The following is a 26,332-nucleotide window of genomic DNA, read 5'->3' on the forward strand; positions in this document are numbered from 1 at the left end:
ACCGCTGCCTTTCCTTGTCTGCATCAATGTCATTGTCTCTGACAGCAGAATGTTAAGGACTTTCTCCTACTTTTACCTTTGGGGAAAGGATCAAAATGCCATCCATTCATCCAATACTGTAGGTGACACTGGCTAAGTCTAGCTCTGTAAGGGCAGAATTTAATGATGGCTACTTAGTGTGAAGTTTGTTATGTCTCCAGGAAAGGAAGCAGCAGCATGTGTCTCCAACCTGGGAGCAGCTTCCTGGAGAAGTGCTGTGATAGCTTTCTCAGGCTGCACAGTACCAGAGTGGGTGTCTCATGGTCATGGGAGCTAGAAGGCTGTGATCAAGGTGTCGGTCACGCTGGTTCCTTCTGTGGGGAGTGAGCAAGATCCATTGCAGGTCTCTCCCCTAGTTTCTGGCCCTCTGCTGCAATCTTCAGCATTCCTTGGATAGTCGATTCATCACTTGACCTCTGCCTTCATCTTCAGATGGGATTCTCCCAGTGAGTGTGTACATGTGTTTGCCCACACTGCCCCTTTATATAAGGGCACCAGTCATATTGGACTAGGGGCCCATACTACTGCAGTAGAACCTCATTTAACTTTTTACACCTGCAATGACCCTATTTCCAAATAAGGTCACATTCTGGGCTACTGGGGGTTAGGACTTTAACATATGAATGGCTGCTGCTGCTGCTGCTGCTAAGTCACTTCAGTCGTGTCCGACTCTGTGTGACCCCATAGACGGCAGCCCACCAGGCTCCCCCGTCCCTGGGATTCTCCAGGCAAGAACACTGGAGTGGGTTGCCACCTCCTTCTCCAATGTGTGAAAGTGAAAAGTGAAAGTGAAGTCGCTCAGTCATGTCTGACTCCTAGCGACCCCATGGACTGCAGCCCACCAGGCTCCTCCGTCCATGGGATTTTCTAGGCAAGAGTACTGGAGTGGCTTGCCATTGCCTTCTCCGAATGGGGGGGGACACAATTCAACCCTTAAAAAGTACTCAGCCCACTGTTACAACACACTCTACCCTGGTTTCACCAAGGTTGACTGTGGTTGCCCCAAGGCCAGAATCTGACTGAGGTGGTGGAATTCACTCTGGCCACCTGCTCTTACTCCTCTTTGACTGCAGAGCCCCAACAGGCTGGCTAAGAGCCACACGGACACCAGGATCAATGAACCTCCTGCTACTTCTGCAGTATAGGGGGGAAAAGTAGGTAGGTCTAGGCTGGGCTGAGTCTCAGCCTTCGACTTAGAGCTACATTCATGGTTTTCTTTGTTTGATAAGTGCCCACAGCCTACATCATGCCCTCCTTTGCAGGCTCAATTTAAAGACAGGCTTGGTGCTGAGGTCAACTGGTGAGGTAAAATGGCATAAGGAAATAGCTACTTCTTACCTTTCTAAGCTGCTTTTAGTCAGTTTCTCATTTCTTCATTCTCTTCTTAAAAGATATTTATGTTTAAATAAAGGTTTTCTCTGTCACAGCCTGATTTTTCCATCTGCTTGATTCCTGCAGTGAAGTCTTAACCCTGTTTGTTTGCTTCTCATTGCTTGTTGCCATGGGAATGATTATAAGATGGCAAATTTCAACACTGTCTTCAAAGCACCCTGAAAGAGATGGAGTAAAGGGGCAGGATAGAAATGTGCTCTTAGCTGAACATATATCTCTGATTATTGATGAAAACACAGTAGAAGCAAGGTTCAGAGTAACAAAGGGTACATTAATATTTAAGTGTAAGTCAAATGGATCCCCAAGACAAGCTTTCTCTTCTCTAAGGAACAGTAAGCACTAGACACTCAGGAACTGACCTTGTAACACTTGTGATTCACAAAAAAAAGAATGCTTTGTGCTGAAGGAAAATACGGGTCAGCAGTCCTGTTGAGAGGTTGAGTTGGATCTAGAGGTGTTGGCTTACTTCCTGGATCCCCTCAGCCCAAATGAAGGCACACCTGACATCCTGGGAATGTTAGGCTGCAGCCTTGGCTCCAAGGTCTTATGGGGAAAGGAAGCACTGACTTGCCTAGCAGTCTGGTGATGTTTTGTATCGTTCCTGGATAGAGGCAAGGAAATATCACAAAGAGATAAAGAGGGAAAGAGATAAAGCTGTTTATTTTTCATGAGAAAAACTGCTGCACAATAATTAAATAGCCTGCCCTCAAGCAGCATAATGTGTAGATGACACAGGAGTATAGCATCCTGGTCTGAGCTCTAGACATCCAAACGCTGAAAGTGAGTTACCATTATTGGCTTCGTAATTATCCAGGTGCCAAGATGCTTTAGCTTCTTCAATCCTGCTGTGGTCTTAATATAAAAACATCAATTTTTCTTTTGTAATTTTTTTTCGGTTATTTTATTTTAGATAAAAATATATACTCTGGAAGAACGTGATATTTTATATGTTTGGGTTGAAAAGCATGTGAAAAGACCAGCACACTTGGCTTATCATCTCTTGTCCAACTTTACCAAGCGACCTTTGTGGGACCCCCACTACACGTAAGAATAAATTTAAAACACTTTATTTAACCTTGACATGATGTAAAAAATGACCTCTACACTGCAGTCTATCTCCATTGCCCAAAGTATGACCCATTGTTTTAACTGAAGAGTATTTGCTATAACACAGTATCAGAGCTGTTGGAGAGGCAGAAAAATTATTCTAATCATCTAGCTTTCATCTGTATTGACTCGACATGCTTTTCCCACATCTATTGTAATCCTACCAGTAACTCTTCAAGGTTGCTATTATTCCCATTTAACAAAAGAGAGGTCCCAAGACTTTGCCAAGATTACATGGGCAGTAAAGCAATGGGACCTCATTTGGAACCCAGGTCTGTTAGGCTCTAAATTTCCACACTCTTGTACTTTAAGACATAGTCTCACTACTCCTGAGGAAGTGATTATCAAATTGTACTTCCCACTCTTGATCTTTACTTGGTAGCCCTTCTTTTTCTGTGAAACAGCACTCCCTGGTGAGAAGTTGGGAGAAGCAGCTGTGTGAGTAGACTCCTTCCTGCCCTCCCTGTCTCGTCAGGGCCCACTGCTGTCAGCCTGCATCTCTTCTGTTACTTCCTGTCTCCCACATCCCTAGTCCAACCTTCTCCATTCCCCCTCCTTTCCTGGAATGCACGGCTGTGAACCTGGTCAACTCTACTGTCAGGGTGACACTCTCTTCTCCAAGGAGTTCCAGCTCCTGGGTTGCAGGGCTCAGGCCTTAGGGACACCTTGTTTTAAGGAAAGAACTGGCAGGATGGGCTTCCTATTATATTCAGCATTATTAATACCATTTACTTCCTAATTTGGATGAGGTAGAATTTCATCTTAAATGTCTAAATCTCACTGTGATTAACAGCCCGTGACAGACAATTTAACATCACTAAAGTGAAACAGCTCTAGGCTCATGTGTTATATTAACATAGATGCCAGAAGGATGCATCTTGGTTAATGTTATCGTTAGTAAACACTTTATGAGAAGAGAAACACTTCACAATTATCTTGCATCAGTATCTGTAGATATAAGTACAAAGCTTTCAGCAAAAGTAATGCCTAACCTTTGCTGCTCTTTTCAAATGTTTCTCTCCACCATTTTCTATATCACCTGACATTCCAGGTGAATGAATAGAGGAATGAGTGAGTGAATTCCAATTCCATTAACTTTTTTCCTGCATCTATCTGACTCAGGTACTGTGCTAGGTATTTTCATTTGATCCTAAGCCCATAGGTATTATTAACCTATACAATACACCATAGGTATTATCATCTACATTTTATGGATGAAAAAAAAGTGACTTGCCTAACACAACATAGCTACTCTGGGAATCAAAGGCAAGTTGTTTGACTCCAAGCTTAGTGCTCTTTCCCAAAATACCATATTCCTTTACCTCAGAGTCCACAAAGGATTGTCCATAAAGTTTGGTAGTCTTTAAAATATTACTTGATCCTAGAGAAAAATAAGTTTCTGGAAAAAAGAAAAGTGCCTTTCTCTGCAGTGTTTAAGGCAGTGGCCTTAGAGTCAGATGGCCAGCATTCTATCACAGGCAGAATTATTCCTATTGGCCAAACAACTCTAAAGACAGACTTTAAGAAATGATGCTGGCTTTGGGGAGTAGATTATATGAACAGAAGGGTGAGTATAGACACCTATAATGAAGTTACGCAAACAAACAAAAAAAGGCATGCCTTATTCTACCAAGTAGCAAAGTGTACACTTTCTGTCACTGTTCTGTTTACATAGGTCCTGTGAAGTCATAGACTGTGTAAGTGAAGATGATCGGATATATTATATCACTTGTCCTGGGGTGAACAATGACAAACCCAAAGACTTAGTAGTACTTGTTTCACGAAGAAGGCCGCTCGAAGATGGGTGCGTATTTGTAACTCAAGTGTTATAGCAAGGTCTTATAGTATAAAGTAGAAAGAAAAAGTTGATACGAAAATAAGGAAGTCAATGGAATAAGCATTTCTGGTCTTGAATGATGTTCATATAAATTTTTTCTAGATGAGGCTTTACTTATCATTAAAAAAAACTATTAAGTTCCAGCCACGTGCAAAGCATCATGTAAGACTCCTAAAGCAGTTCCCTTTCCTTTTATTCTACGCACATGTAAAACTGATATTTAGCCAATCTTTGACGCATTCGATTACTGCTAAAAATGCAATGAGCCAAATAAAACACTAGGAGTTGGTTTCGGTTCAGAATTAACAAAGGCTCTACTGTGCTACACACCCAAAATGGCTAGCTTTCAATCAGTATCTGTTCAAGGCTTCTCCATGGGCACTGGACTTCTCAGAGAATAGCTTCTAAGGGGAAGGGTCCCAGAGGGATAAGAAATGGAAGCTGCCAGGGTGGTTATGGTTTACCTCTAGAACTGGTCAGCATTATTTCTGATGTCAAAACTGGCCTACAGAAAAATCCCTCCCACATGGGATTAATGCACATAGATGTTCAGTGTATTATCATTGATTATGGCAAAAGATATTAGAAATAAACTGAAGCTTTATCTTATAAATTATAGTAGAACCATACTGTACCAGAATACTATACCAGCATTAAAAAGGATGAAGTAGTTATAGAGGTACTGATACAGGAAACACCTCTAAAGATTTATCACTACACGAGAAATCAAATTATAGACCAATATTTGTAAAATGATTATATTTATGTAAAAATCTGAATATGTCCATTTGCTTACATAAACGTTATTTATAAAAAGACCTGGAGGGTCACAATAAAATGTTAATTTTATTGGTGGTCATCTCTAGGATAGGAATATACTGTGGTTAGGGTAGACTGAAGGATGACTTCTGTTTTCTAATGTACAGGGTTCCTATTGTTTGAAGGTTCGTTAATACAGTGGTATTATTTTTTCCAATAAAAAAGTGGACGAGACTGAAATAACAACCCATTAGAGTACACACACACACAAGTTTGGAGTCTGACTACAGCTCTGCAGAGTTATGCAAAGCATGTATAGTTTTTAGGAAGAAAATATCTACGGCCCTTATTACTATTTCCTATACTTGAATGTAGCCATAAAGATGTTTCTTATGCATATCACTCATGTAAAGTATCTGGGTCTTCATAATTTTACTTCTACTATATCAACGAGTTGCATTAACTGAAGGGATTTACTGTTCTTCACCATTTACTGTTTCATTCACTGTTCTTCTCTCAAGAACTTAGAAAACGTCCTTTTACCTTGCAGTCAGACTTACGTGGTGGCAGTGAGGTCGGTTATTCTGCCATCAGTCCCACCTTCTCCAGAGTATGTCAGAAGTGAAATCATATGTGCCGGGTTTCTCATCCACGCTACTGACAGCAGTTCATGTACCGTAAGTTCGATGAAATGTGCACATTTTCTCCTACAGATACAGAGAAACCATTTACCTGGGTTTACTAAATTAACTAATTCTGTAATGTGTGTCCACCCAGACCCACCAGGGAATCCTCAGGTCATCCTTTCAGATCCACTTCCAAGGGACTGGGATCATAGCCTCCACTACACCAAAAAGATTTAAGATCCTTGCTTGAAAAAGCTCCAATGAAGAAAAATTAAAATATTGTTTTGTTTCACTTTGTTTTCTTCAAACAGGTATCTTACTTTAACCAGATTTCTGCTAGCATCCTTCCTTACTTTGCTGGAAACCTTGGTGGCTGGTCAAAATCCATCGAAGAGACAGCAGCCTCGTGTATACAGTTCATAGAGAGTGCTACTGATGATGGGCTGATAAGCATGCTTTAAATTATCTGTCATTTTATTTCCCACTTGGCAACTCCAAACTCCCTTAGTCCTGACACTTGATAAGCTTCTCGGCCACAAATAATTTCGTACCAGTCTAAGAAAAATGCAGCTGTGAAGAGGTTAAAAAACAAAATGCATTCCGAGTCAAATACCAGTGATTTGGGTTAACATTAAAAGAGCTTTAAGACTCTGTTTTAGATCATCTGTGGCTCTGCTACCTTCCAGGGGCACAGGCAATGGAAAATTTCTCATAATCAATATTGTGTGTTCTATAAAATGGTGAAAGTTTAATTAAGATAATCAAAACATTTTTAGGCTAGAGGGGTGAAACATATTCTGTTTGAAATTTTATAAAATTTTATAAAATCAGAAATGAAACGTTGGCTAGGTGATTAATAGTATGGGGTTGTTCCATGTACAGCAGGTATCCGTGTGACAGGAGCACCTGACAAGATGTATTACAAGTTTTAGAGCTTTAAATTAGGAAGACATTAAAACATAATGGAACCCAATCAATTTTAATAATAGGAACTACTTTCCTGGTGTCACTTAACATATATCAAGGTAGCTGACCCATTCAGTTATCTATTGCTATATACACTCACAAAGTACCTGCAAAATGTGATATTGTACAGAAAGAATGAACTGAGCTCTTCTTTCATAATCATTACATTAGAACTTTATTCCCTAGACTCTACATTTATTATTTTACTCTGTGATTTGTCTTGACTCCTAAGACAAACCAGCATACATAAAGTTAACCTCCTCTACAGGACAACTTCTAAAATTTGAAGGACTTCTCCATTAGAGTTTAGAGCACTTAAGAGATTAGATATATCTTGCTTTAGTTTGTCAAATCTTTACCTCTGTCCAGACCTGGTTGTAATTATTTTTATTAATCTGTGCCAACAGGTTATAAATTCATTTATATGAATCTTGGACTATGTCCCAATTTTATGAATTAGCATTTAAATACAATAAGAGGAGCAGACAGGCTCATTTAAATGCTTATACATTACATTCCAAAAGTAGATTTTTTAGAATATTTTTAGATTTTAAAAAAGGTTAAAAAATGATCAATAAAGAGGGTTACAGTACACTAAAGTTTTGTATGCTAAAATTTCAGCCCTCCTCTACAACTGAAATGCTTTTAACTTTTGTCTTTCGTACATCTCTGAATTTGTTTTGTTTTTTGAAACTTTTTTCTGAATGAAAGAATAGAGTAACTTTGGCTGGATTACTTTTAGATACAAAGATGATGCCCACTCTAACTTATAACACAGGCACAGTCCATACCAGCACTGTCCAATATGGTAGCCACTAACCACATGAGACCATTTAATTAAAAATTTAAATAAAATTTAAATATTAGCTACACTAGCCTCATTTTAATATTATTAGTCACATGACATTATCAGGTCATCATGGCCTAATCCGAACTGCTCACTTGCAGACTACTGGACTAAAGATTCTTTAAAAGGGCATTACACTGGAAAAGACAGCAATGCATTCAGGCTTTACCTAGGGGGATCTCAAAAAGTTTAAAATCTACTGCCTGAAACCATGACCCAACTGACTAAAGCACTCCTATTGTAAAATCGAACAACAGCCCTTAGGTTTATATTTCCTTTTTTAATGGAAATTTGTTTGACTGCTCTTTTACTCATTCAATAAACATTAAGAACCTACTCTGTATGAGACACTTTTAGGCACTGTGGGGTCACCAAGTAACAGAAGGGTACTGATCACATCATAATAAAGTAAATAAATACTATAGGATATTTGGTGGCTCAGAAGGTAAAGAATCTGCCTGAAATGCAGGAGACCTGAGTTTGATCCCTGGGCTGGGAAGAAGCCCTGGAGAAGGGAATGGCAACCCACTCCAGTATTCTTGCTTGGAGAATTCCATGGACAAAGGAGCCTGGTGGTCCATGGAATCACAAAGAGTCAGACACAACTGAGCAACTAACACTTTCACTTTACTTTTCAGGAGGTAAGTGTTAAATGGAAAAATAAAACAGGGTAAACGATGTGCATGCTGGGGAGGTGTGGGAGGCGTCTGTTCATATTTTAAACAGGGTGGTCACTTGCCAGCAGCAGTAGGAAAATGCTTCTACAGCTTCTGGCCTCCCTTCCCTGGTGCTGAGAGGCCAGCGCTTGTGGCTCAGTGCAGAGGCTGGGGTCCCCCAGCCCAACTGAGTGTGTCCTTTGCAGGTGGGGCTGCAGAGCCTCCCCCACCCTCCTTACCTCTGCCACCCTCACTCCAGCTGGGCCAGGGCTGGAGGGGCCTGGTGAGGAGTTGCCCTCATGCCTGGGAATGCAGGAATGTGGACTAGGGGGTCAGAAGTCTGAAGCTTCCCATCTACTCCTTAGGGCCACTGCAAATTAAAGATGTAAAATTTAATAACATTTTTCTGGCCATGAGACATGACTTTTAAACAAGGAGGTATGTGTAGGGTGGTGTTTCACATTGAAAGATAGTAAATATTCTATATAATGAATACAGAAATATATACATCCAGGATCTGGGCTTTGGTTATTGATGGCCTGATAGATTGTTTAGGAATAATAAAGAAAACATTAAGAAAAAATTAAAATTAAAAAAAAAACAAAACAGGGTGGTCAGAGTAGGCTCTACTGCAGGACATTTGAGTGAAGACCAGGAGGCAGAGAGGGACTGAACCATGAGGATTTCTGGATGTAGTATGTTTCCTGTAGAATGACTGGCCCATGCAAAGTCTTTGAGATGGGAATGTTTCTGGCATATTCTAGGGAAAGCAGATGCTGGAGAGGCTGGAATAGAATGAAAGGCAATTAAAAACAGATGACTTGAGTACAGTCTTCCTCAGCTTTCTTTGGTGCCCTGGCTTTAAGCAAACATGATTGATCCAAGGGTAAGCAGTGAAGCTGGTTCATCAGCAGCCATCCTCAAGCCCCCGGAGACTAAGGACAGAGGGAACATAAAAATGTAGTCAGGCTCACTTTCTCCTTTGGAGTTCTAAAATATCCTACAGGAACACTTGAGATTTCATGCCCTTGTTGATGGTAAGGGTTTTCAAGTGCTTCTAACAGGACTGAAAGCTTTTTGATTAAGAAAGGAAACTCTTCCCTATTAATTCTTCCTGGTTTTAATGCAACGGAGTTTCTGATCTATATTCAGTTTCTCTATCATATTTTTAAAGAAGAATTCTAAGGGAAAAAATGTGAAAACTGATCTGTATACTTTAGAATATATCTACCTTTATATGAAAAGACCACTGCTGCTGCTGCTAAGTCACTTCAGTCGTATGCCACTGTGCGACCCCATAGACGGCAGCCCACCAGGCTCCCCCGTCCCTGGGATTCTCCAGGCAAGAACACTGGAGTGGGTTGCCATTTCCTTCTCCAATGCATTTAAGTGAAAAGTGAAAGCGAAGTCATTCAGTCGTGTCTGACTCTTACCAACCCCATGGACTGCAGCCTACCAGGTTCCTCTGTCCATGGGATTTTCCAGGCAAGAGTACTGGAGTGGGTTGCCATTGCCTTCTCTGGCAAATACCACTAGGAAATAATGAATAATTTTAATAAAAAAATGAAATTCAGTGTATTCTTATATATACTCACCATGTGGTTTTATTCGTATTTTTATTGCATATTTCAAACCTTGGAATTTTGTATTGGTCTATTTGTAGGAGCAGTTTTGAAAATATGTGTTGAAAATATATGTTAAGGAATAACTTTAATGGTTTGGAATAAATTATTAAAATTTGTAAACTATGAAGTTTGCTCATGATTCATTTTACCCATTTGAAAGTAGCATAACTACTGGATCAGACAATTCATCGTGGGCCCAGAGGGGTCCTGCATGTTCATGCTCGGTGTGCCAAACTGCAAGACTTGTCTACTGGCAATATGCTAGTCCCACAGGCAATTCAGTAGGTCACGGTGACCACAGCCTGACGTCAGTGTAACGGCTCACTCTCAGGGTGCAGAAGACTGGCTTGTATGCTGTGTGCTACAATTTTTGCCACTTGCTCAGAGTGCTGGCCGTGTTCATCAGCTGCGACACAAACCCACCATGTCCACAGCATCCAGCTGGGCCCAGCATGTCATCCTGGGGACTAAGGGAAAATGGAAGCAACACAAATAAGTTGATACTCATGATATGCTGTTTGCTGTGTCATGAATAATAATGTCCTTTGTCCCTGAACCAGGATTCTCATCCTTCTATTGACATCCATGAAGCTGTAACAGACTAGATTAATAATCTCAGACCCTTCATAATTCTTGATAGTAACCCACCTCCAAAAGTCAGAAAAGAAAAAGTGAAAGTCCTTCAGTTGTGTCTGACTCTTTGCCACCCCATGGACTACACAGTCCATGGAATTCTCCAGGCCAGAATACTGGAGTGGGTTGCCTTTTCCTTCTCCAGGGGATCTTCCCAACCGAGGGATAGAACCTGGGTCTCCCACATTGCAGGTGTATTCTTTACCAGTTGAGCCACAAGAGAAGCCCAAAAGTCAGAAAAATATTATAAAATGCCTCGCTCACTGCACACTTGCAAGTATATCAGTTCAGTAGTACCATATAAAAGTTGCATGTCTGATGCCATCTTTTCCTTCCTCATTTTGTGACATTTTTAGGGACACTTGAAAACAGGTTCAAAATTAATATTTCTATCATTTCCACAGTTCATTATTCCTCTCCACGTCCTCCCTTCTTTCCTTATCTGGCTTAAGGTCCATGGTTATCATTAATGTCACTCCCTATACCTTTTCCTTTCATTTGACTTGTCTGGCAAATTCAAAACTGTGGTTGAATTAAAGTATTTGTAAAACCTCAACCCTGCACTGAGTACCTGAAAACTGTAGACTGGTCTCACTTGAGATTTATGACCACAAATTTCAAAAGGGCTCTGATAACCCTACTACATTTCCTATATGCTTGCTGTTTCACACTGCCTTCCCTTCCTTCAAGTTTTTCATGTGTCTTACTCTTTTGCAGTTAATAAACTTTAGAAAATATTTCACTGAGTAAAATACAAACTCTTAGCCAGGAGGCATCTCATTTCCCGCTCTATGCACCTTCATTCTTTGCCATCCCTCCTATCATAATAAATTAAACATCTCTACCCCCAGTCAATTCTAAAGGAAATCAACCCTGAATATTCACTGGACAGACTGATGCTGAAGCTAAAGCTCCAATATTTTGGCCACCTGATGGCCACCTGACTCATTGGAAAAGACCCTAATGCTGGACAAGATTGAAGGCAGGAGGAGAAGGGGACAACAGAGGATGAGATGGTTGGATGGCATCACCAACACAATGGACATAAGGTTGAACAAACTCTGGAAAAAACTGAAGGACAGGGAAGCCTGGAATGCTGTAGTCCATGGGGTCACAAAGAGTCGGACATGACTTAGCAACTGAACAACCACCACCAACCCTAGCAAAGAACTATTTCTCTAACCTTCTCCAAGGCTTCACTCCTTCAATTCTCTTTTTTCTCTATTTCAGAAGTCTTACCTGGATCATTATCATAACCACTATTATCTCTTATCTTAAAATAAAGCAGAACACTTCATCTGATCCTATTTCCTAAAGGCCACCCACCTTTACTCCCATTATCTATAAATGTGGCCTTCACAGCCTTATTTCATTCAACGAATCGTACTTCTCCCTCCACTACTCCACAGACCTCTCTCATTGCTACAACTAATGGCACCAACCAAACTGGCTAGTTCCTTCTTTTTGCAACATTTTCTCCTCTTGGCTTCCATGATGTCACTCTTGAGTTTCCTCCGACATCACCAGTCACACTTTTAAAGCCTCCTCTTGTGGTTCTTCCTCCTCCACCAGGCCTCTAAATACTACACCACCCAGACTCCACCTTGGTCTTTTCTCCTCTCTCTATTCCTCATTGAGTCCACCCAGTCGCTGGGTCTTACAAGATATCTACTTGCCAATAACTCCCAAATCTACGTCTCAAGCCCTAAACTCTCCTGAATTCCACATCTGTATATCGAACTACTTAGTTGACATTTCCACTAAGATAATAGTCATCTCAAAATCGACACTTCCAAAACAGATCCCTCAATTCTGCCACCTTTCCCTTCATAAATCCTTCCTTCAGGAAATCTTATCAACTCTATGTGAAAAATATAATCAGAACCTGATTCCTTCAAATCAACTCTATAACCCTAATTCAAAACATGGTCTTCTACCATCTGAAATATAACCTGTTTCTATTCCTACCCCTCCCTTTGCTCTCAACTCAGCAATCAGATCGTGTCACATTTCTTCTCAAATCTGTAAAAATTTTTGCCTATCACAGAGTAAAAGCCAAAGCTTTATAACAGTCTGGGGTATGATGTGGTATAATATTCACTCCCTTTCCACCATCCCCAGCTCTGCCAACGGAGTGCACTATTCCAGCTCTTGTCTCTGAGCCTGATCATGTGACATCAACAGACAAGATGCAATCAAAGGCTTGAAGATGTTTTTGCAAGTGGACCTGCCCTCTTACATCTCTGTCATGAGAAAAACAGCTCAGGAGTAGTCTGTTGGTCCCAGGAAAAGGAAGAGAGATACAAGCAATAGAGCTGTTTCATCTGAGTCTAGTTTAGACCAGCTGACCCCAAATCAGGCTTCTTATGGATATAAGCAAGCCCCACTGAGATTAGCAGAGCTGTCCAGATAAGCCCAGCCTAGAAATTAAGACACTTACTCCTTGGAAGTAAAGTTATGACCAACCCAGCAGCATATTAAAAAGCAGAGAGATTACTTTGCCAACAAAGGTCCGTCTAGTCAAGGCTATGGTTTTTCCAGTGGTCATGTATGGATGTGAGAGTTAGACTATAAAGAAAGCTGAGCGCCAAAGAATTGATCCTTTTGAACTGTGGTGTTGGAGAAGACTCTTGAGAGTCCCTTGGACTGCAAGGAGATCCAACCAGTCCACCCTAAAGGAGATTAGTCCTGGGTGTTCATTGGAAGGACTGATGTTGAAGCTGAAACTCCAATACTTTGGCCACCTGATGCAAAGAGCTGACTCATTTGAAAAGACTCTGATGCTAGGAGGGATTGGGGGCAGGAGGAGAAGGGGACAACAGAGATGGCTGGATGGCATCACCTACTTGATGGACATGGGTTTGGGTGAACTCCGGGAGTCGGTAATGGACAGGGAGGCCTGGCGTGCTGTGGTTCATGGGGTCGCAGAGTCGGACATGACTGAGCGACAGAACTGAACTGAACTGAGACCTGACTCACAGGCATGAACTAAATAAACACTGTTACCATATGCTTCTGATATGTGGTGGTTATGTAGCAGAAACTGGTAGTCTGTAAGATGTGACCCCTGTTAACTGTCTGATCTTTACTACCTTATCCCCAACTCTTTTCCAACCACACTGGCCTCTTTGCTATTTTTCAGCTACACCAAGCAGGCTCCTTCCTCAGTATCATTGCCCTTACTTAATATCTCACATCAAGATATCCAAGGCTTCTAACACTTCCCTGTATACCTATGTACCAATGGAATATTATGGATGAACCTTGAAAACATTATGCTAAGTGAAGGAAGTCAGTCAAAAAGATCACATCTTCTTTCTGACTCAAATATGGCAAGCTCACGACTATTTTCTGTCCCTAAGTATTCTTTTTCCTTATCTTCATAACAGATTTCCTCTTGTCATCCAGATGTCAACTTAAGTCATCCCCTCAGAGGCCTTCCCTTGAATTTCCAATCTAAAGTAGCTATCCAGCCACATGTGTCATCTGTTAAGTCTGTCACATATTCATTTAATTCATTCATTCCTTCAACAAGTGTGAATTCTTTGTATGCACCAAGCACTTCTGACTATAATGAGTAAGACTCAAAATTCCTGCCCTCATGTAACCTATAATCCAATGGAGAGGGGACAAATAGTGTCAGGCAGGGACTTAAATTATGGAGAAAATTTAGAGTAAGAGAATGAAGTTATTAGGATGAGGAAAAATCTATTTCCTATAAGGCTAGTCATAAAACTCTCTACTATGCAGACTGCCAAGTAGAGGCCTAAAGAAAGTCAGAGAGGGTCAAATCTGAGGTGTGGTGAGGGAATGTCAAGAAAAGAATAACTTGAGATTCGAGCCTGTAGGCTTGGAATATAATTGTACTAAATAAAATGGAGACAAGAAAGGAAATTTGTTCATTTTTCCCCTCAGCGGAAGTGATTCAATTTAAAGCTACTGTGAGTTTGGGGTGTTAGTGCAACACCCAATTAAGAATATCCAGCAGGCAGGTGAGCACACAGAACTGAAACCAAGGATCTTAGGACTAGACGTAGATTCAGGAGTCAGTCCTAGAGAAGTGAAAGACGAGCTTGTAAAAAGAGATGACACTTCCAAAGGACTAGAAGGAAGAGTGCTAACAACTAAGTCTTAGGGAATTCAACAAGGTATTTATAAAATGTTATAAATACTGACATTCTGATATTATTTTTACTAAAGTTCTGCTATGTATTTTCTGTGCCTAAGCCTGCCTTCCATTCTTCAGCCTCAACAGAATGCATGTGGCCTTACCTGTCTTATTCACTGCCACAATCTCAAGTGTCTGAAAGAGTACCAAGAATGTAGCAGGTCCTCGTCCTTGGGAAATCACGAAAAAGTAAATGTGTGCCCTCCTTGTTCAGCATTCATCGTTAAGAAAATAACCAACAGTAAGCAACCTGCAATCTCTTAGGACATCAGAATTTCCATCTCTGGTGAGTTCCTTTAACAAAGCGTCCACATACTTTTCCAACCTTACACTGGGAACCTGAAATGTATTTCTAATCTCACTGTAGATAGATCCTTAAAATGGAAACAAAGTAACCACAAGGAAAACAAAACGGACATCCCTGCACTGAAGACTATATAAAAAACATCAGACTTAGCTTGAAGCTGATGGGTTTTTGACTTTACAGAGCCTTTTGCTCCAGATAGGATAGGTGAGATAAATCTGGGTGTGTTCAGGCTGAAGGACTAGGACAGCACTGCTATCCTTTTCCAGCTGCATGGCCTGTGCTATTCCTTTGAAATGACACTCACTTCCTTAAGCTCTGGTATGCTGAGCCAAATTGTGTTATGTTTTCCTCTGTCGCTGAAAAAAAAAAAACAGCTCTTATTAAGATTAGAAATGTTGAGATGTACAGACATTAAAACAGAATTTCCTTTTCTTATTTGGTAAATATTTTGCTTTTGAAAACATCAGTAACTAATCACAGCTGTTTCCTTTTGTTACAAATGCATCCAATCAGGTAAAATTCCAAATGAAACACACAATCCAACGAAGTCATTCCATTATACAGTACAATGGGAGCCTTAAACCTTGTGAAATATATGTATTAAGTATGCATGTATTCATCAAATCAAAGAAGCTAATGGGTCTCTGATTAGTGTTCTAACTCTATTATGATGATGCCTGAATCTCACCCTGACTCATCTAAAACATGTGAACAAAATGCTATTAAGTTTGATAGACAGTCTGTTACACGCCATCATCATTCTGGTTAAATATCCCAAACTGAATTTTGGCTGGAATCTCTCTCTTGAAAACCAGGGGCAAAGAAAGAGCTGCTATTAAGTTGAGGTACTCTTCTTATTTTAACCTCAATAATTTGTAAATCTTTATGCCAAAACTAAAACAAACATTTATCAAAATTAATCTCATTTAGGATTCATAAAAGATCATGTTTCCAAAGAGATTGTTACATGGACATTACCAAGGCTCATTCATTCCAAAATTAGGTATTCAGAAAACTAGGTAAATAGCAAATGAATTTTTATTTAATATTTAAAAAATACATTTTGTGGCAATTAAAATAAATTTCTAACATAATGATAAATTGATACTTTGAACCAACAACAGGGCCACAAATTCATTTCCAAATGCAAAGCAGTTACCCTATGTTTAGGGATCGTTCATATTAATGCATAATTTTGTTTTTAAGGAAAAAATGATTGCTACAATCAGGTATATAATCACTTAGTTACACCTAAGTTCTATCAGTCAAAAATATATTATTTTAGAAAATCCATTTTAAACATCTTATACTTTTTTTCAGTGATCTTCTCCAAACAATGGGAGAAGTGCCCCTTGATGGACAGATCAGGAACTGGTTTGATCACACCTAAATTACACTGATACAGGCCTCCAAGGGCCAGTCCAGCTCCAACTTGTGAAGCAGGCCCAGTTCAGAATGTTGAACAAACAATAGTACTAATCATCAAAAATTAACAACTTTAGGTATCTTTGTTTTGGGTTTCTGTGGTTTAGGCACATCCAAAATTTCTTCATAGTCTGCACTCATTCCCTTTGCCCAGCGACCAACTGTGACCATTCGATCTGTAAAGACACAGAAAACTCAAAATGTAAGAAAGACAGTGATCAAATACACCCACCAAGATTGATTGGTACTGGTTTAGCAAAGGAACTAGTTTTGACATGAATAATCACAAAGAGAGAAGAGTCCATCACCAAAGTGAAGTGAGCAATTCCGTAATTGATTATAACCCTTGATTTCAGAGTACATGGGCAATTTGTCATCCCAATTAGGGAAATGCAGCAACTACTTTGCAATGCACAAGTTGATGAGAAAGCTCTTTCATTCTTTCCCAGAGTTCATCATTATAGAGTCAATGAATTCCAAGAGACTATAAACAGCAAGACTTATGAAGCATCAGTTTTAAATGCACAAGATTCCACCTGTGAAATTATACAACATCTGCTTGTCAGTCTTGTCATTTGGGAAGTGGCAATCCTCCCAGGAGGGAGAATTCAAATTCCACTTCTCATTTCAATCTCACTGCCTACAATGTAGTAAAGACTATCTTCTTCTAGATAAGACTCTAAACAAGAACTCTTGGTTTTCAAATTCAAATGCTAGGGGTAGGAAGTAAGAATGGGCAGACTTATTTGTATAGTACTATGACCATTTGACGCTTACTCCTTGGAAGGAAAGTTATGACCAACCTTGATAGCATATTAAAAAGCAGAGACATTACTTTGCCAACAAAGGTCCGTCTAGTCAAGGCTATGGTTTTTCCCGTGGTCATGTATGGATGTGAGAGTTGGACTGTGAAGAAAGCTGATCGCCGAAGAATTGATGCTTTTGAACTGTGGTGTTGGAGAAGACTCTTGAGAGTCCCTTGGACTGCAAGGAGATCCAACCAGTCCATTCTAAAGGAGATCAATCCTGGGTGTTCATTGGAAGGACTGATGCTAAAGCTGAAACTGCAATACTTTGGCCACCTCATGTGACGAGTTGACTCACTGGAAAAGACTCTGATGCTCGGAAAGGTTGGGGGCAGGAGGAGAAGGGGACGACAGAGAATGAGATGGCTGGATGGCATCACCGACTCTGTGGACATGAGTTTGAGTGAACTCTGGGAGTTGGTGATGGACAGGGAGGCCTGGCGTGCTGTGATTCATGGGGTCGTGGAGAGTCGGACACGACTGAGCGACTAAACTGAACTGATGACCATTTGATATACAAAGAAATGTGCTTTTTCTCCAAGAAGCACTACTGGGCTATCCTACTGTCTTGCCTCCTTTCACACAGAATATCATCATTCTAATCTAGGCAAACTAATGTAACAACGGTCTCCACATCCCCCAGTATCTGTCTTAGGTTTGTTGAACATTATGAAGTTTTAGATGACCAAGGGTAGTATTTGTTAGGAAGAAAATATAAACTGGCCAGATACTACGTGGATTACACAATTTAAATATTTCTGGAAGTTTTTGCAACCAACTTGGAATTTCTGACTTCAGAACATACATGAGGTTCTCAATCATAACAATACTGCAACTTATTCTCATATTTCTCATTTTCTTAGTAAATTAATATTTAAGTAACATAAATGACTGTTATTATTAAACACATAAGTTAGCAAATATAAATATTTATGAATAAGATGCTTTATAAAATCAGGGTCCTCTGGGGCTTACTGATTATTTTTTTTCCCACCTGAGAACAGCAGCTAATGCTCACTTAGTACTGCTGATAAAGAAATGATGAAATCATCACTGTAACAGGAAACCAGACAGCCTTAAAACCAGTTGTACCTCAAGGAGTTGTTAATAACAAAATTCAACAAAAACACAGAGGAATATTCAATCTCACCCCTTCTAAATCTCACCTGAGTTCTGACTTTCAGGACAATCTTTCTTCATATGTTCCACAGAGCCACAAAGTCTGCAGCCACCACCTATAAAAAGAACAGTCACTGAAAACCTCTGATACTTACGTAGGGCATTTAATGTCTCAAAGCACTTTCATATCTTGTTTGGTCCTCATAACCTTGTTAGCTGCAAATGTAGCTGAAGCCAGGAACGACTTATTCCTATTAATAAGTCTATTCTCCATTCCTCTTAACCTCATAGAGGATTAAACTGTATAGACCCACCATTTCTTGCCCCTGACCTTCAAGGGAGATATGGGAAGGAGAAGTGAGATATGACGAAAGGTACTTGTTCTCTGGAGTGTTCAGGAGCCACTGCATGGAAGCCTGGGTCTTAACCACAGTTTAGAAAGGCATGGGCTAGTGAACTCTGAAAAATTTGTGTGCAGATGCATTTTTTGAGAAATGCCCACAGTTTTTAATCAGATTCTTTCATGATCAATGCCACCTCCTCCCAAAAAAGGATACAAACCACTGCCCCGCTATACAGGTCAGACGGGCTTGAGTAGTTACAAAAGGAATGAAATTAACTTTTATATCAGTGCCTTTATCTGCCAGGCATACTAACTCTAGTAAAAATGCCTATTTGCCTACTTTAAGCAACATTCCAGGACTGTGGAACTTTGGCCAAGTTATTTAACTTCTCTCATCTGTTTCCTCACCTGTGAAATGGAGATGAGAAAATTTTATTTCATTGATTCTAAGATGCATTTTTTTTCACATTTTAATACATCTGAACTCAATGTATCTTACTATTGGTGGGTGTTACATATTCAGTTGACTGAATAGTCAAACACTATTGCTTAATGGTCAAGCATTATCATGATCATACTCATAATATTAAATGACTTACTCAGAAAAATGACTAACAGGGTATAAACTTGGATGAACTCACGCTTTTCTGTGACTTACTCCCCTTGCCATACTTTTTATATCTAGTCATCTTGGTTCACCATAGTTCACCATAGTTTGCTCATTAGTCATATTATATGGCCTGTTTATTAAGTTCAAAACTGAAAGACACTTTTGAGTATCTTTCAGGTCCAAGACTCTTTACTGCTGTAGATGCCATAGTGAAACAGAGGAGGCACTTTAATAATTATTCTAATCCTCATAACTCTTTAAGGTAAAATATCATAATTCATCAAATCTAAGACACTGTTGATTATAAGATATATCATTATTTTACATTCCTTTCTGGAAAAAAAAACCTGCCTATTATGTAACACCCACCAATAGTAAGATACACTGAGTTTAGATATATTAAAATGAGAAAAAATCATGCATCTTAGAATCAATGAAATAAAATTTTCTCATCTCCATTTCACAGGCGAGGAAACTGAGATGAGAGAAGTTAAATAACTTGGCCAAAGTCCCACAGTTAGTGAGTGGTAGTGCTGAGACTATAACTAGTGTTAACTCCAAGGCCATGCTTTTTCACTGGAGTTCTGCAAGGGAACCCAGGACATGACACAAGAAGTGTCTAGAACACATTAATAAATGACTCATATCAACAGATGCCAACCTTCTCCTTAAAGCTTTAAACATCACAGACTTTATTGTGGGCACCTTAAGACATTCGCTGAACCAAAGGTAAGAATGTCCATGCCAGACAATAAACTAAGGAAAACATTCAGAAAAAAAAATCCAGAATAGGTACCAACTTTTCTACCCAAACTATCATGTTATACTGAGATTAAATTCACCACCCTATTTTTTAAATCGTGTATTAGTTTGAGAATTAATCTTTTTGCTTGTTAGGTTTAAAAGTAGATATTTATAACATATTCTCACAAATGATATTGAAGTAAGTACAAACAGTTTGAAATATAGAGGTCAGCTTTTTCTGATTTGATATATCAACTTAAATTACACAAAGTCTAGTACACAGAATGTGTGCTCAGTTGCTCAGTTGTGTCCGACTCTCTGTGAGCCCATAGACTGTACCCTGCCAGGCTCCTCTGTCCATGGGGATTCTCCAGGCAAGAATACTGGAGTGAGGTGTAATTACCTTCTGCAGGGGATCTTCCTGACCCAAGCATCGAAACCTGTTTCCCACGTCTCCTTTACTGCAGGCAGATTCTTTACCTCCAAGCCACCATAGGATAATGCTTGATAAAAATAATGAAATTCTAGAGATTTTGCCACTTATTCAGGAATTTATTTAAAAACTATTTAAGTGTAAATTAAATCACAACTGTGTGATAACTCACCACCATTTTCAACATACAAGAGCAACAGTACTCACCATCAGCATAGAGTCCTTTGGGATTATCAGGACAAGATCTGGACAGATGCCCCATTTCCCCACAAACAAAACATTTTGCAAAAGGAAATTCACCTGTAATGATCAACAGTTCCTGTTTAGTTATATATATGTATGGATGTGTGCATATATATATCACCATAAGATAGATACAGATACCTATCTATATCTATCTATATAATAGTATAATTCATATTACTTTAAAACACTCTGAGAAGAAAACATATGTGTTGTTACATAAAGTTTAATCACATTTGATTTCAGACTATTAAGTGACACACTCATAACAAACCCTGTCTGCAATGAAAGAACCAGTTGGTTACTTACTGGCCACTTTGCTCATTAACCAAATAAAAAAACTGATAGGAAACAACAACAACAACAACATACCAAGAGCTGGGTCCACTTTAGCCTTGCACTTGGTTATTTCGTGCTCTGTGGAGCCACACCTGTAACATATTCCAGTGCCCATTTCTTGATTCTCAAGGGCAGCAGGGCAATCTGCAATCCCATGGCCAGGTTGTCTACAATGGAAACATACCTGAGAAAACAAAAAGTGAGTTTCCACACTGAAACACTACACTGGCTTTATTAATTCTAGTCATCAAAAAAACAATCCCATTTTAAAGTTGTCTAGTTCTGTTTTTTGAACTCTCAGTATTTCATTTGTAGAAAAAAGTGTTTCACATTCTCCTCAACCATAAGAAACGTCATTTTCATCAAAGTGTTTCAGTGCTTTTGAAAACCCTCAAGTCATAAATCTACCAGTCTAGGAGACAAAGTTATAAATCTTCGCAGGAGGTAATTGCTTAAAAGAATTAAGCAAATATGGACTCATTACATTTCATTTCATTAATGGGGATGTCTGTATCTTAAACTGAGTTTTCCGGAGGAGATAGGCAATGAGCATAAAAATTATCACTCAAAATTAATACCTTCACTTTTTAAAGTTCACATCATAGAATGAATTCGGGTCAAGTGATTCCATTTAAGTTGTGATTCAAATCATAAGATATATTTCATACCAAAAATTATACTTTATAATTTTTATATCTTTTATACATGTTCCTTAATATTTATAAACAGAGGTTTCACCTTAAAATATATGCACATTTTAAAGGTATAATTCTAAGGTGAATTATCTGCCTCCAGCATAACACTCGGAGAAGGCAATGGCAAGCCACTCCAGTACTCTTGCCTGGAAAATCCCATGGACGGAGGAACCTGGTAGGCTGCAGTCCATGGGGTCGCTACGAGTCGGACATGACTGAGCGACTTCACTTTCACTTTTCACTTTCATATATTGGAGAAGGAAATGACAACCCACTCCAGTGTTCTTGCCTGGAGAATCCCAGGGACGGGGGAGCCCGGTGGGCTGCCGTCTATGGAGTCACACAGAGTTGGACATGACTGAAATGACTTAGCAGCAGCAGCAGCATAACACTGAACAATGGTTTCGTCGCTTTACATACTACCTAGCAATTTGGATGATATTTTTTGCTGCAACGAATATCAGTCATAATCAAAGATGGTAGATATTTAAGACATTTTATTTAAACTGGAAAAAGTTTTTGGATAAAACAGTTTCTCATTTTTTAATTGACAATTAAGAACTGATGCTTAGTCTGAGATACTAAGAAAATGAATTGAAAGGTCTCAATAAGCCTTATAGTATTAAAGCATATGCTTTACTGTAAAGAATTCCTTTTTCGTTTTGAAAAACGTCTTTCCCCTTAATTAAAAACATAAATTTTCCCTTAAAGTCATAATACTAAACTTTTTCAAAAGGTATACAATTCATCACACTGCCTATGTCAAAGAAATTACCTTTAAATTTTAAAAAAATATTTATTTATTTGGTTGTGCTGGGTCTTAACTGCAGCTGTCAAGATCTTCGATCTTCCTTGCAGCCTGCAGAATCTTTAGTTGGGGCATGGGGGATGCAGTTCCCTGACCAGGGATCAAACCTCGAACCTGGAGCCCCCTGCATTGATGTGTGGAGTCTTAACCACTGGACCACCAGAAAAGTCCTAAAATTATTTTAAAATTATCTTCATGTTAAATTAACTTGACTTTAAAATATTTTAAAATAATTGCACAATTTAAACAAGACAATCTTGATCCAAATAGAAATGATTCTCTTTTTCTATCCCAATTTATTCATAAGGAATATTTTCTCAGTATTAGCTTATAAAAGATCTTACAAAAGACTCTCCAAATATGATACTGCATAAAAATAACCCTGCAAATAGAAGCCACATTTATGGAAGCTGCAACATTTCAAGCCTACATTGTTGCAAACAATGCTCTACATTTAGTAAGTCTATTAAAAAACAAAAATGTAAAATAGCAACAAATCTTGATTATTGTGTATTACCCTGCTAGAAGAATCTCTTGTTAGAGAAGGGAAAGAATTATACCAGTATTGCATTTCCTGTGTCTGAAACAGTTTAAAATCTAGGTCTTGGGAGTGCAGAAATAAACGTGCAGTCTCCAGCATTCTTCTCAGTGTAACATAGGGAAGGAAGGAAGCAATGAGCAGGGAGAGTCTCAAGGAGTTTTAACCCAATTACTCTGCTCTGTTACCAACTGTTACTAACCAGTGTGACACATTAGATTTTCTTCCTGTGCATCAGTTTTTCATGGATAAAGATAGAAAGACATCCTTTCCAACTAACAGGAACCACACATATCTAACCTGTTATACTTAACCTTCTCACCTACTTTGATCTCTTTTTTTTTTAATGGCTCTTTGAAAAAGGGCTACTGGAAGTGGTGAGAACATAGGTCGTAAGGTCAGACTCTGGGTTTAAGTGGCTTTTTCTTTTTTCTGCCTGGCCCACATAGAGTTAGCAGCTCATTTAGGTTCACATGTATTTAATAACATATATAGAATGCTAGTCACCAATCTAAGTACTCAAATATTAACAGCTTTTCTTGGGTTTGAATTTCTCCTCGGCTAGTTGCTAAAAGGCTTTCGCCAAGATATTTAACCTATATGCACACTCATGTTTTCTACCCAAAATATGGAGATAATGCCGCCATCTTTGTGTGTTGTGATAATTCATCAGTACATCAAGTGTGTAGCATATAAGAGCATATAAACAAAAATCCCAGAGTTACTACTAGCCCTCAAAAAGATGCCATCTCAGTCTAGCATACAGCCACAATCACTGTTAAAATATGTATATAAGCGTATGAATAAGTTTCCAACCATACAACATAACGTGATAGAAGTGATCATCTTACCATTGCATTTTTCTTTGCTGCTTGTCTTTTTAATCGTCTTCCTTCCCGGCGACTGTCTTTCTTTAATGCAACTTCAATTTCTTCCCTTACTTTCTGACTGTCTGTTGCTATCACCTCACCATTGTGAAGCATCTGTGAGTTTTGTCTTAAATATTCCATGAATCCATTCACATCTTCATTTAAATACTCCTTTTTCTTTTTATTCTTTCTGTGCTTTGCTTGGGGGGCATCATTTTTAAGGGACAGCCTGTGGGCTTCATGTTGTCTACTCTTCGGAAGATTTTGGCTCTGTCCCTCAGAGGACCCCTTCTTCATGTCCTCCCATGATGTTGCAGGAAAGGGTCTTTTGTTCTGTGTGGTACTGACTCGTGCCCACCTGGTCATAGCTCATCAGAGGTGCATCAGTCTTTAAGACAAGCATGGCCAGTTAGTCATCATGTCAAAGAAAACAATGAAACTAAAGATATATACTATATCACTGTATCAACAATACCCATATGTTGAGTGTTAATTATTAGAAGACTTTTTAACTTAAAAACTTAGAGATCTATACATTTAATTCTATAACATGCTGCATAGACATACCTGCAATGTAAATCTAGCCCTTGCCAGAGAAGCTACCACTCCAGTTAAAAAAAAAAAAGCAACAATTAAAACAAAAAACACAGATATAAACACTTGCTTCAAACTGGAAAACAATTCAGCAAAAAGCCAAATTATTTCCAAAATGAAATCACATGGTAATAGTAAATTAAGTTACTTTCCCCAAATTTTGCAGTTTTCTTAGTTTATTTGCCTATCTCCAAGTCCCAAGTCTACTTTCTTCCAATCTTTTTGCACCATCTGCCATTTCATCACAAATAATTTGTACAGCAAATTAGTAAGTATACACAAATCCTGTCCTTAAGCATAAAGTTGTCATTACAACTCTTTCGGGAAGATTGATAAGCAAAATATATTCTTTTACAGTCATATGATAATACCGAGTCTACCTCTTGTTTTTTAAATTTTATTTTTAATTAGAGGATAATTACAATGTTGTGATGGTTTTTGCCATACGTCAAAATGAATGGGCCATAGGTATATATATGTCCCTTCCCTCTTGAACGCCCTTCCCACCCCCTCCCTCCCCTCTAGGTTGTCACAGAGTACCCGCTTTGGGTTCCCTGCTTCATACAGCAAGCTTTCACTGGTTATTTATTTTACATACGGTAACGTATATGTTTAAATGCTATTCTCTCAAATCATCCCACCTTCTTCCCCTACAGTGTCCAAAAGTCTGTTCCTCATGTCTGTGTCTCCTGTAATAAGAGTATAAGCTACTTCCAACCCAGCTATTTCACATCGTTTCCGACTATTAGCACGCTCCCTTCTAGGGCACCATCCCCTGCACTAACCAGCGTTAAAACCTCAGCTTCGGCCACAACATCCCTTCAACACAAACGGTGGGGAGGAGCCAATAAACAGGCGTGGGGCTCTGCACGCCACTTGCGCGCACTCTCGTCGCCGCAGACACTGCGGCTGTCACAGTGGGGAATGGGGCCGTTCAAGGGGAGACGGATGATCCTTCTCCTGAGAACGAGGAGCTGGGGGCGCTCTGAGTATCCAGTCGGTCGCGTCCATTCCGCCCGACCGGCCCCCGTGAGGCTGGACGCGCCGGCCCAGGCGGCTACCCCGCTACAGCTGAGACGGATCCCCGCGCGCCGCCTGGGCCCGCCGCGAAGCGCGGTGCTTCAGCCTTACCTGGCGCTGGGGCCCTCGGGGACCTAGCCGCCAGTTGCTGCGCCCTCCCGCCGGGCCCCAGGGAACAGGCCTTACCCCCCACGCGCAGCTTCTTACCAGGAAAGGCTCCTCCAGAGCAGCGGACTTAGCAGGCCAGAAAAACCCGTCCCCCTGCGGCGGAGGCGGCGACACTCGGACCGGAAGCACGTCGTCCCTGCAGCGCGTCACTTCCGGCGAGCAATTGGCTCACTAGCGGAGGGGTCCCTCTCCGGCGCTGCGGTGTACCTCAGCTCTGGGAAAGGTGGCTGCTCAGTAAATGTGGAGGGTGCAGTGTTTGAAGGGCACGCGCTGGGCCCCGGGGACGCGAAGATGAAGAGTGTACGATCTGTGCTATGCAGAACGCAAGGCATAATGGGGGGAGACGAATGAGAGGATCCGTGGCGATGGGAGAGGCCCAAAAGGCTTCCCTAAGAAATGCTCTTTGTACTGGACTTCATCGTAAAATTAGGCAAACATTTCTTGGAATTGGTGGCGGGAGGGACTTACATGTTCCTTTGTTGTTGTCCAGTCGCATCTCACTCTTTGCTGCCCCGTGTACTACAGCACACCAGGCGTCCCTGTTCTTCACTATCTCCGGGAGTTTGCTCAAACTCATGACCATTGAGTCGGTGATTCCATCCAACCGTCTCATCTT

The 26,332-nt window shown here is 40.0% G+C and overlaps 2 protein-coding genes across 4 annotated transcripts in view; one reads left to right on the plus strand and one right to left on the minus strand.

The window, feature by feature from the left end:
* The window catches only part of ACOT12 (acyl-CoA thioesterase 12), a 40,622-nt gene extending 34,401 nt beyond the window's left edge, over positions 1-6,221 (plus strand). Inside the window, exons 12-15 of the mRNA XM_088838503.1 lie at positions 2,342-2,475; positions 4,214-4,342; positions 5,685-5,811; positions 6,072-6,221. Coding sequence (XP_088694629.1) covers positions 2,342-2,475; positions 4,214-4,342; positions 5,685-5,811; positions 6,072-6,221 — 540 coding nt within the window. The remainder of the gene's footprint in view (positions 1-2,341; positions 2,476-4,213; positions 4,343-5,684; positions 5,812-6,071) is intronic.
* Positions 1-25,841, minus strand: part of ZCCHC9 (zinc finger CCHC-type containing 9) — a 34,407-nt gene extending 8,566 nt beyond the window's left edge. The window contains exons 1-9 of one of the 3 annotated variants that reach the window (XM_055430032.2): positions 25,756-25,841; positions 23,917-24,322; positions 21,058-21,208; positions 20,650-20,742; positions 18,360-18,428; positions 15,267-16,563; positions 5,695-5,841; positions 1,791-2,032; positions 1,378-1,589 (exon numbers count right to left, since the gene is read on the minus strand). In XM_055430032.2, the coding sequence (XP_055286007.1) occupies positions 16,445-16,563; positions 18,360-18,428; positions 20,650-20,742; positions 21,058-21,208; positions 23,917-24,300 (816 nt within the window). In that variant the 5' untranslated portion in view covers positions 24,301-24,322; positions 25,756-25,841 and the 3' untranslated portion in view covers positions 1,378-1,589; positions 1,791-2,032; positions 5,695-5,841; positions 15,267-16,444. Of the gene's footprint in view, positions 1-1,377; positions 1,590-1,790; positions 2,033-5,694; positions 5,842-15,266; positions 16,564-18,359; positions 18,429-20,649; positions 20,743-21,057; positions 21,209-23,916; positions 24,323-25,659; positions 25,726-25,755 lie in introns of those variants that run through there. The other 2 variants (XM_055430030.2, XM_088838501.1) reach the window with 2 other exon arrangements.
* Between the last annotated feature and the right edge of the window lie 491 nt (positions 25,842-26,332).

The sequence above is a fragment of the Moschus berezovskii genome, chromosome 8 (assembly GCF_049115385.1).
Source record: "Moschus berezovskii isolate FMDL1 chromosome 8, NW_MosBer_1.0, whole genome shotgun sequence".
NCBI lineage: Eukaryota > Metazoa > Chordata > Mammalia > Artiodactyla > Moschidae > Moschus > Moschus berezovskii.